This window comes from Daphnia pulicaria, chromosome 5, assembly GCF_021234035.1.
Source record: "Daphnia pulicaria isolate SC F1-1A chromosome 5, SC_F0-13Bv2, whole genome shotgun sequence".
Lineage (NCBI taxonomy): Eukaryota > Metazoa > Arthropoda > Branchiopoda > Diplostraca > Daphniidae > Daphnia > Daphnia pulicaria.
Genome location: NC_060917.1, coordinates 746816 through 758174, shown reverse-complemented (window position 1 = coordinate 758174; position 11359 = coordinate 746816). Strand labels below are relative to the sequence as shown.

Here is an 11359-nt window from a genome sequence, read left to right as displayed (position 1 = left end):
CGTATACCAGCGCTTTGAAGGAAATGACATTTGTTTTGGATGCTAAAGAATAGTTGAATTCTTGTAAGCCGAGAGTTATTTTCAAAAGAGTTTCTAATTTCTCTATCCGTGTTGGCTTCCGCCAAGATAAGAAACTCGTTCTCGAGAGTCGAACTCGAAGAGAAACTTCGATCGAAATCGGGTGGTGGTGGGTGGGTTAAAAGGGGGAGGGAACGATGAGAAAATAACGATTTTGAAATACTTTTCTGCTATGGAAAATGTACACAAATAAATATATAAATTCAGAAAGGTGTTTGAATGTTAAGCCCATAGTTGTCATCAAAAATTAATAAAGTAATGATTAAAGAAAAAAGTAAACAAAAAGAAAATTGGAAAAAGGCAACAATGGAGGAACAATGGCTGCCATTGGTTAGACCCGTAGACAGTCATAACAACACTCGGGATTGGTCGAAAATTTTCCACGTGACGTCACAACCTTGCGGGAGTGTGGAGAAGGTTTCGACCAAAACAGAGACAGCCAAAGATCGCTCAGTGGATTCGTTCGTTCGGGAGTGAACGCGTTGTGGGCAAAAGCGGAGCCATGTGTTGCACTTGCTGGACCAAAACAAATCTCTAAACAGTCTTACAAACATTCGTAACAACAACGTAACTAAGTGAGTTTCAGTAGGTGATATTTAGCAACGATAAGTGCAGTTGGATTTCGACACGTCGATCAACCCAGGTAAGAAATTGAGAGAAAACTTTTGTGAAAATATTGTGGCATGGGAGAAGTGGGGGGGGGAGGGAGGGAATGTTTGGGAGGAAAGGGGGGGCCTTATCGGGAGTAGCCATGCTCACGCGGGTTTCAGGCAGCAGTAAAGTATGGCTGAAGGCAAACTGGTTCGAACCAGTTTGTTTCAATGAAATTTTGTTTTGTTTTTTTTGGCGGGAAAAAGCAATATCAATTTGTTGGTTACGTAACAATTGTGTGTTTGGGTTTTTCTTGGTTAAGAGACACCATGGCAAGAGAAACACACGAGTTGTTATCGTTTTCTATTCCCCTGAACTTGCATCAAGAAAAAAAGAACGTTTGTTTGGCGGCCGAAATGGCACAGTCAGTCCCGCGGCCATTTTGATTTGTTTTTGTTGCCTTTCCATTCCCTCTTTGCGCACGAAAAAGGGGGGGGGGGTTAGTAAACAACTTGGTTGTACGACCTTGAGCGAGGGCTTTGGCCCGCTCAAGGCCCCAAGGACTTTCTATTTTGAAAATTAATTTTTCCACATTGCCATTTTCATCCATGTGTATGTACCATGGTGGATATCGTAACGCGTGTATCTGTGGTTCTTTTTTTTCACGACATCCCCCATTGATTGTTCAATAAAGAGCTCCACCTTCTCAACCTTGACTACGTCGGGATTCACGGCATGCCTAGAGCAATTTCAAATCAACAATGAACTTGTATGCGAATTGCACGCGAAGAAATTCTTATTTTCCAAGTTATATTTTTGTTTCCACTGGATAGGTTTCCCACGCGCGTGTAATTCCCTTAAACCACGCCCACAACAATCCCGGTATTGTGCTAGATCAGAGATTCGCCCATATGTGTGTAGATAAGTTAGCTTAGGTAATAATTCTGATTAACATGTCTAGACCTTTAAGTAAACTCTACTAATGTCACGGCACAGAGAGTGAGAAAGAAATTCTTTGAAATGGAACGCCCTTGTATCGTGAGAGTTGTACCCAAAAGCTGTCAAGGTTCCAACTCGTTTACGCAACAACACCAACAACAACGTGCGCGCGCATCTCACGTTCCATGCCCTTCCGCGATTGAGGAATTTCCCAATGCCTTGCGCCATCGATCTTATCGATTATCTTTTTAAAAAATAACCAGGAAGTCCGACATTTTTACAACCCGTTGGCCCTTTATTATTTGGTTAAATACCTAACTAATGATATAATTTTTATTTTCTTGAAAATAGGATCTATTACGTATAGGTAAAGACCAAAAACAGAAAAATGACGACGGCCCCGAGGGGCGGAATGGGCAACGGACCGATGGCCGGAGGCGGCATCTTCGATCCTTCCGTGCTGTTTGATTTAGATGACATTCTTATGGCCGGTGACTGTAGCAACGATATGCAGACATCACTGGTGCATACACCTATCAAAGAAGAACCAGAATTTGATCAAGATGACAGGTAAATTATTGCATAGCGAAATGTTAGGAAATTTGAATTTGAATTCACGTTTTATTGCTTCAAGATACGTCCACTCTCCAATCGGTTTGCCCATACCAAATCGAAATGGAGGCGTCGGGATGCTGGGCTATCCATCCATCAAGCAAGAAGTGGGGAATAGCAGCAGTCCCGCGGGAGGCATGTGGGGAGGTCCATCTCAAATGCAACGGACTATGAACAGCGTCCCATTTCCCGTTACGCCCTTCAACACACCATCACAGGGCCAGTCGGTTTTCATGGGTCCTGATTTGAGAAACTTTTTCCTCTCCGGCACCAGCAACAACCATCACCAACATCTCAATTCCGTTAGTAATCCGACACTCTCCGTGTCTATTAAAGAGGAGCTAACCGATCTAGAGACGGACTTGGAGACGATGAAAGTATGTATACCCCTCCTCAACTGATTTTTCTTTTCTTTTTTGTTTTCATTTTTATTACACAAAACTGAAATAGGCTATTTCCATGTTCCCAATGGAGGAGGATGACATCTTCCAGGTGGACAAGGCTGATTTAATTCAAGGTCCAACTTTGGCCGAGCTGAATGCCAATGACGAGTCTTTATTGACGGATTTCAATTTCGACGACTTTGTCATGCCAACACAAATGACCGGAAGATACACCAAACCTTTCAATGGAGCAGATGTAACATTGTTAACCATTCTTAAATAATTGCCATCAATTTATCAATTCTTTTTACGTCGCAGAATGTGGGTGCGGATCGATTCCGGATGGCGGAATTAAACGCTGCTTTCTCCGCTTCGCCTAGTCTGTCCCACTTTGAATTACACAGAGTAAAAATTTATTTCTTTAAAAATACAATTTCTAGTTCAACAACAAACTAATTAGCAATTACTTTTATTATGAAAACAGAACAGAAATGTCATGTCCGGAATGGCCAACGAAGACGATTACTCTCAGCTGGGTACATCTCAGATGGGTTTTGATTTAGAGCAGTTACCTTCGGTTGACATGCCATTTCCCAATGCTGGTACACCTTTCTCACTCACTGGCGTGGAGAGTAATGCTGGGATGAGTTCCACAACCGTCACTAGCCCACTTTCCGCTAGCCTTCCGGCCAATTTTGGTCACGTCACTCTATCCAAACTGACAAGACGAACCGAAGAAGGTGGTAGAGTCAAGCCACCTCCTCCTTATCCGACTTCCCCTCCTCAAAAGAGTACAAACAATAGTGCTCTCCAAGAATTATTGTCCATTCGTTCACCTGGTCGACTACCTTCTCCTAATCCCACAGGTTCGTTCAAATTTTGAAAAATCATCTTTAAGAAAATGAAATAAGAATAATTTTGGGTAATTAGGAGGGAGCCATTCCCCATCACCAACTACCCAACGTCCAACATATTCGGGAGGAGCTCGTCAAAGAACTTCAAACAGCGGATCGTCTTCATCGGGAGGAGCCAGCGGCCAGAGCATCCCCCGACCCAATTTGGCTGCAACCAATCCTTTACTCCTTGCTAGGCTTTCGAGTTCAGCTCCTGGTCCGTCGATTCTTGGTGGCAACGCAGCCCCTGGCGAGTCGAGCACCTGGCAGCGGCGAGAGCCTCGCAATCGACTCTTCTCTACCAGTTCTTTGGTGGAAGAAGTTCACGGCTCCGCTTCTTCCATTTCCACTGGTATGTGCAATTTGAGACAAGTGTTGCACAAGGGTCTTTGGATTTCCTCCACCGCTCACTTGTTAACAGTATTATGGTTGAAATTAACGTGATGCTATTTTTATCGAAACCAAGTTGGAATACTGAGTCCTGGTTCCTTTGATTTTTCTCACGATGAAGGATTCGATTCGGAAGACGATTCGGATCATTACGAAGATTTCGACGACTCCGATTCAGGTATGTTCACTAATTTTGGCCCAGCTGCAGCTGCCATTCCGTACCACAACAATCTCCTCTTTTCGACACCAGATTCGGGAGGCAGTGATGAGGAGGGACGAGGGGAAGCCCATGCAGGTTCATCGTCTGGAAAGAAGGAGCGATTCTTCTGGCAGTACAACGTTCAAGCCAAAGGCCCAAAAGGGCACAAAATCAGCCTGGCTCCAGAGACAGTCGACCCGCATGTTTTGAACAAGGTTCAAGACCCCGTTTTTAGTCCGTACTGCTCTGTCGATGGTATCAAACACAGGTTCGAAATCCTTTCATAAAAATAAAATAAAATCATAATTTTAATGCGTAATATTGTCATTAATATAGTGGGAAAGCCAGGCGGGGAGATGGCAACGACTTGACACCAAATCCACGCAAACTTCACAGCATTGGCCGTGAACTGGACAAACTCAATCGGCTTATCAATGACATGACCCCCGTTAGTGAACTGCCCATGGCTGTTCGGCCCAAATCAAGAAAGGAGAAAAATAAACTGGCATCCAGGTTTGTTGCTCTTAAATGTTGTAAAACAAACGAACGAAAAAGATTCAACAAATGTATATGCGTCATATTACAGAGCGTGCCGTTTGAAGAAAAAAGCGCAGCATGAAGCCAACAAAGTTAAACTATACGGATTGGAACAGGAACATCGTAATAACCAATTTGAAATACCTTACTCTTATAGGGTATCTTTTAACTCTGAATTAATATTCTACAGGGAAACTTATGGCAGCTATATCTCAAACGAAACTCATGATTACTGCTAAATATGATGTCATGATCGTGGCTCAAAATCCCTCCGCTACTGCGCAACAGGGTCAGGATGCTTCGACTCGGTTGGAACGAATCGCCAAAACTCTTACAAGTAAAAGTGACTAAATTTTTAGGTCACGGACGCCAACATTTAAAAGTTTTGTCTGTTAATTTTGTTATTAATGCAGAAGTGAAAATTGCCGGCCATTCGACCGATTTTGTCAACCGGGTTTTAGAACGAGTCAAAGCCGGTGAGCCATCTGGAGGACTGGACGAAATCTAAGAAAATTGAAAGGAAAAAATAAAACCGATCGTAGTCGTTATCTTGCATGGTGGAACTGAAATTGGAAAAAGAACGAAAGGAAAAAGAGAAAGAAACAAAGAAAGATTTCATTTGCCTTGGATGCAGGGACGAATTAAATCATCAAATAGCTCGCGAAGAAAGTCCTGAGGTTGCCGTTCTAACTTGGTTATATATAACTGTATCAGCTTTTTTTTATTGGTTATATTGTTTACACTATAGCTTTATAAGCATTGATACGGACATATACATCAGCTATGTATATATGTATATCAATGGTAAATGTTTTCATGTATCGTCTGTGGTTGCGTTAGGGAAAAGAGACGTCCAGATATCATCATGACGTGCCAAGTTATCATGATAGGACGCAGGGGAAGGTACTGAAACGGTAGTGCACTTTGCCACGCAAAACATGCTGCGGCTTTTCTCCTCTCGTTTCTTTTCGCCATGAATATATCATGCTATGTAATGACGATAACAAAAATTTAGATCCCTGTTGGTTTTCTTTGCGATTGTAAACAATGAACAGTACCTTTGTCGCTGAAATTGCGAAGCGGAAATTGTAGATGAGATCGATACAAAGAAATACAATGATTATTTGGTTTAAGTTAGACAATCTTCCGTTCTCCAAAAAAAAAAAAACTTCTATTGTTAAATTTTACGTGTAAATGCGAAAAGGACCCACTTCTATTTTGGAATGCTGATTAGTATAGACTCTGCATTGTAGAGTTGCTCCTCAGTCGATGTCCCGATTGTCAGACTAGACTATCAGTTGTTTTCGTGCGTGTTTAATACTTCAATGGAGTGGTCAGTCGCCTTTTTGTTCTCTTTGCTTACTTACGTTTACGTTCGTCTACAGTCCACCACTCTTTTCACGCCGTCTACCATTCTTTTTCACGCTAGTGAAATTCATTTGATTATAGCGTTTAGTTTAAACGTTTACCGGTAGATGCCATCGCCATCAATTTGTTTTGAATTTCACTGAAGAACTCTTGTGTATCTAGTTTCTTCGCGGATTTCTTCGTAAAACTTCTGATAAAAAGTTCAAGTTAAGATTTTTCAAGCATGTTTTATAATAATAACTATTAACGCTTATTAGTTGAGGAACAAAGCTCATTTTCAAAATTGTAAAAACCCGATCCATATCCTCGATTGATTGAATCTTTCCGTACTTCCGGTTTATAAAGAGTTTTATGGCATGGCAACTATTGACCTGACGTCGAAAAGAACCTGATTTTTGAGATCCTCGTAAAATTTCCATTCGCTTTTATTTTTCAGTAGAAAATTTCCAAAAATCGTCCAAAATCGTGAATTTTCCTGAAAGGAAAGGGAAAATCTCGATTTTGACCAAAATTTAATTTTTTCTATAAGCAGTTCATTTAAATCCCAAATTTCACGAGGAATACAGAAATGTAATAAAATTTGATGTCAGTTCAATAGTTGAGTAGCTATCGCTTACTTCCGTTGTAGAAAATCAAAAGTGATTGTCAGTCGCGACGTTAGATGGCTAGAGTGTCTTTCTCGCTTCTCTCGCTGGCGAGAACTTCAATCTTCAATGTCGGATACCATGTTCAATTTTCTCGTTTCTTTGTTTTTTTGGGACCAAACTCAACTCCAAAATGACATGAAAGTAAATCTGTAAATATTACAACCAACTTAGTTTATATTTACACTCCACGCTACATGATGTGTGTTTAAGAGCTTTTTTGACTTATCTAGGTATTGCATTTATGGATCTATTGGGTCATTGGCAGTCCAAGTTTTGGCATTAAGTTGTTGAATATTTCCTATTGAACACAACTTCAACCACCAATCTTTAACTTTACATCCCAAAAGTTTTGAATGTGTTACTGGTAAATATAACATACTGTTTTTGTTAAGCATGCAGCTTTATTACTCTGCTCTTCGATTTATTGGTGTATCTTAAGCAGTGATCAAGTTAGCGAAATTCTTTGGGTGCTGTCAAGCCAATCTTTGAAATCTATGGGTAGTTCCTGCCTCCCAATAGGAAGCACTCTTTTATTGAAATCCTCTCCATTTCCAATTCTTTGCTGTTATTTTGCAGATAACACAAATAATGCTGCTACTCTAGAGGTGACTACCACATGGGCTTGAATTTAGGATAATCTAGGATTGATAGATCAGAGGTATTCCTTGATATCGCTACAATTTGGTTTGAACATTTTATCTAAATAATCTTCTTTCAGGATAAGCCCTCGCCGTTTATCTTGCCGTAGAAACTGAAGGGAGATTGCTGAAAATCAAGACAGATGACATGTGGTTTTGCAGCCCGTTTCCAGTTCAAGCTTTTGCATACCGTCTGTGGTTCTGGACTTCTGGTGTGTTCCTGGACAGTGTTGATTGTCAATGCCTTAAAATTGGTGTCTCCGAAACTAATTGAAGTAGTCTTAATTATGTAGATGTAGACAAGTGCATAATCTGGGCTCCCTTCTTTTCTGTGGCCCCGTTTCCCTAACTAACCACTAACCAACGCCCGCCGGTGGTCACTCACCCGCTGTGAAACCAGGAGGAGGGGAGGGCTCTGGTCGAACGGGGACTTGGAAGGCGCATGATCCGACGAAAACTTTTAGAGGGTCATGAGTCTAACCCGGAAGCCTAGTATGACTAATCGCTCCCCAGTAAAACTTGCCTCGCACTCTTCTCTCTTCTTCCATTTCCAGGTAATCTCCCTGGATCTACGCCGACACTGCATGTGCGAGTTTTAGCAAGCAATCCGCCACCCAATTTGACAAAAAGTGGTAGTTTGTTTTCACGGAAATTGCGTCAGACAGTTAAAAATTTCTAGTTCAACAATCTCATGTAGAAATTTGTATCTAGTCTACTGGTGCAAATTGCGATTCTTTAAGCTTGTTAATTTAGGTGATTTGTTAAAAGCAATTGTGATAAGCTAAAAAATTTGACTAATCCACTCTTTCTGAATGTTTTGGTTTTAGATCACTTTGTTGTTTTTAGATTTTTTTGTGATCTATCTTCAAAATATTCTGAAAAGGCGAATTAGTTCAATTTATCATTTTATTGGCTACTCACAATTGCTTTTAACACATCTCATAAATAATAAAAATGAAAGAATCGTGATTTGTACCAGCAGAATAGATCCAAAATTCTACATGTGACTGTTAAATTAGAAATTTTGTAACCGTCTGACGCAATTTACGTGAAAACAAACTATCACTTTTTGTCAAATAGGGTGGCGGATTGCTTTCTAAAAAGCCTCGCACAAAAAAAATTGTCTTTCACCGGACGTTCTTTTTAATGAATTGTTTATTTTGTAAATGTTCCAGTATAAAAATGGTTTTACATTTTATATAGTGTTTATTTACTCAACAATAATATTTACATATTATAGATATTTTACATTTGTGGGGCAATGCGGGTTTAATGAATGGATGTTGGTGGATGTTATGGGGTTTGAAGAATAAATGTGGTTACATAGAAAGGTATATGGATTTGTGGACGTGATAGACAAAGGATTTTATTTCTACCTTATTAAAACAAACCACCACTTCTTCTAGTTAATGAAAATCAACTACCCCCCCCACACCATCTCCTCCTCGCTGATTTCCCATTCGCAAAGACATGTTTATTATTTGTTCAACGCAAAAATTCCCCGTTTTTACTGTTTTTGTTCATTCTCAACATACAAACGGTTAACTGCATAGACACAAATTACAATTAAATCTGGATGGAAATTCTGTGCACATTGCACAACACCAGCAGTCTGGACCAAGGCACAGCAACAGTTTAACTCGATGCAAAAAATCCTTCGCCAGCAGGCTGCAACAACATGGCCCATTTGACAGCAACATCACTGCTATGTAAACATAAACCTATGACCAAAATGAAATTAATGTTTGCATCAATGGAAATTTTGTAGAAAATAAAAATAAAATCACTTCAAAAGGAGTTAACCCAAATATTCTATGGCAACACTATCTAGTAACTAAAGTTGAAACAAAACTTACATGAAACTAGATTACTCATTTAAGATAATACAAATTCATTTGAATTTTGTAGAGTACTCTACAGCAAAACAAAAACATTCTTTTACAGTATCTGCTTATCTTGTTAACAAATTCCCCTTAAACAATCCATAAGTACCATAACTCAATTTACATATGATTGAAGGAAAGAGTTATTGACATGATGAAATCCCCAAATGTTAAAATTAACCAATGTAAGCAATTATAGTAGTCCATGCATGATACTAACCAAGTTAGAACATAAAATGTTTATCAAATTACCATTTCAAGAAGGCTTCTTGCAGTTCTACTAGATGTCCAACATTTCAGCAACCACAATGCATAATGATCCAGTGACTGATGCCATAAAACTTGAAGCATGGAACTCTCCCACAATCCAGGACAACATTGGCACCAAAGACTGCATGCAACATCTCAATTTATTCACACCTTTCACTGGATGACTGCAAAAAATCCATGTCCACATTAGACTGCAACAAAGAAGCCCAGACAAAACTTGGTTAACTATCAAGAACAAATTCTCATGTAGTATAACAAAATGACAAAGTAAAGTTAAACTACGCAATCCCTCAGAATTTTAAAGTAATTATAATAAACCAATCTTACAAAGGAATCTAGGCCTACATTGTCAAGTTTTTTTCCAACTTAAAAATAACATAGATCAGACCAATGGAAATTAAACTAGCAGTCTTAACTGAAAATTCTACAACAAGCAAAAAGATCTACCCTCTAGTCACAGCTACTTAAATCTGCAATCTTACAGTTCGAAAGTCGATCAACATAATTACCACAATTACTTTAATTGTTCTGAAGTTGTTCTGCATGTGACGAAACGTTCACCCGATAAAGGTAGTAAGAGACGACATTTTGAAACTGTACACAGCAGCTCCAGACTTTTTCGCTCAGTGCCTTTGACATCGTGCCATCAAGTGGGCATAGTTTTAGCCACCTAGTGACAGCAAACAGTCCTTAGCACCCTTAGCATTCACGAACGATTGGACGGGACGGCTGGATTGCTTTCAATCTTTATAAAAGAGAAATTGTAATTAGAAACAAATAACAAATTAATGAATATCATATGTTTAAGAGAGTGCAAGTTAACGTAAAAAAAGAAGTAAAACATTTAAATGGTTTTTTTTATTTCTTAAATGAAATCAAACCATTTAGCAGATGCCAAAGAGTTGCGGGTAGGTGATTTTAAATATAAGAAACCGTGCATAACCACACATCAAAGAACATTAAATTTAGACTAGATTATAGCAAAATAATTTACTTTCAAAACTGAAAGCAGTCACTCTTTATCTTAAATTCTTAATAACCTTATTTAAGCCACTAAAAGGATATTTGATAGGGGTACTGAAAGTGGTTTTGAATAGCCACTTCTTTCACTTGATATAATTCTTGTAATTCATTCTGGAGTTTAAGCCTTAAGTATATGTAAATTGAAATAGGTAATAGTTACATATCCAATTAGAAAAAATTCTGGTACTATAGTCCTTTGATTGTTTCAGTCAAGTTTTTCAAATTGATTAGATGTTTCAATTAGTTTCGAATTCACCGAGTAAGCTCCTCATTCAGACATTGTTTCTCCGCTGTTGCCTCAAGACAGTCCTAAATGCAAAGTTATCAAAGAAACATTAGTACACGACTTTAGATATATAAATAAGTAAGATTGCACTCTGTGAAACACTGAACACTGAAGTATGTAATTAGATTATGGGGGGTTTAGTTCAAGCTTGAAGTATTTTTTTGCTCACAATGTTGTTGAGAATCTTGGAATGCAAATCACATAAATTTATCAAACCTATACTCAGCCTTGTGATCTGTAGTAGATCCTTTCTTTTTACCACTCACTGGTTACATTATTTTTATTGTTTGGGGTTACAGTTTCTTACCTGTTCAAATGAAGAAAAATCCAAATCTTGGGATGCCTCTAACATTTCCTTGATTGGACTGCTTTCTTGCAACCACGTGTAAAGTGACCAACGTAGCCGTACAACCCAGGTATGACGATTAGGGAATCGAGAAACAAAAGATAGCACTTAATGTGTACGGATATTTTGGTTATCAAAGAATTGCTGAAACATTTTAGCACAGGCTGAAATGAAATCCTAACGACTGTTTAGCTTACGACCAGCGGCAGCGAGAATTCTGATGACAACGAACAGCAGACATACTTTCGGGGAAATGAGAACAGCGGCGTTGCCAAT

At 39.1% G+C, this 11359-nt stretch overlaps 1 protein-coding gene and 3 long non-coding RNA genes across 10 annotated transcripts; 2 read left to right on the top strand and 2 right to left on the bottom strand.

The window, feature by feature from the left end:
• Positions 1–502: 502 nt before the first annotated feature.
• On the top strand, positions 503–5755 carry LOC124341632 (protein CREBRF homolog). 4 transcript variants are annotated; one of them, XM_046794580.1, is made up of 13 exons: positions 503–721; positions 1960–2178; positions 2243–2522; positions 2671–2859; positions 2922–3008; positions 3088–3469; positions 3534–3848; positions 3963–4064; positions 4137–4353; positions 4422–4598; positions 4672–4745; positions 4813–4959; positions 5036–5755. In XM_046794580.1, the coding sequence occupies exons 2-13, from the start codon at positions 1997–1999 to the stop codon at positions 5128–5130; spliced, it is 2247 nt and encodes a 748-aa protein (XP_046650536.1). In that variant the 5' UTR covers positions 503–721; positions 1960–1996; the 3' UTR covers positions 5131–5755. The 4 variants fall into 4 exon arrangements, with proteins under 4 accessions (XP_046650536.1, XP_046650534.1, XP_046650535.1 ...); XM_046794578.1 differs by having other exon boundaries at positions 2243–2597; positions 2695–2859; XM_046794579.1 differs by having other exon boundaries at positions 504–721; positions 2243–2597; positions 4008–4064.
• On the bottom strand, positions 5447–5893 carry LOC124341635. The gene is made up of 2 exons (XR_006918554.1): positions 5834–5893; positions 5447–5773 (listed from the first exon to the last, which is right to left on the bottom strand). It is a non-coding gene; the product is annotated as an uncharacterized LOC124341635 (long non-coding RNA).
• A 475-nt stretch (positions 5894–6368) lies between these two features.
• On the top strand, positions 6369–7681 carry LOC124341634. 2 transcript variants are annotated; one of them, XR_006918552.1, is made up of 4 exons: positions 6369–6778; positions 6868–7001; positions 7077–7295; positions 7356–7681. It is a non-coding gene; the product is annotated as an uncharacterized LOC124341634 (long non-coding RNA). The 2 variants fall into 2 exon arrangements; XR_006918553.1 differs by lacking the exon at positions 6369–6778 and having other exon boundaries at positions 6891–7001; positions 7080–7295.
• An 808-nt stretch (positions 7682–8489) lies between these two features.
• LOC124340683 lies at positions 8490–11352 on the bottom strand. 3 transcript variants are annotated; one of them, XR_006918153.1, is made up of 5 exons: positions 11045–11352; positions 10612–10760; positions 9947–10173; positions 9411–9619; positions 8490–8996 (listed from the first exon to the last, which is right to left on the bottom strand). It is a non-coding gene; the product is annotated as an uncharacterized LOC124340683 (long non-coding RNA). The 3 variants fall into 3 exon arrangements; XR_006918152.1 differs by having other exon boundaries at positions 10639–10760; positions 11045–11351; XR_006918154.1 differs by lacking the exon at positions 11045–11352 and adding an exon at positions 10828–10944 and having other exon boundaries at positions 10639–10760.
• Positions 11353–11359: the final 7 nt, after the last annotated feature.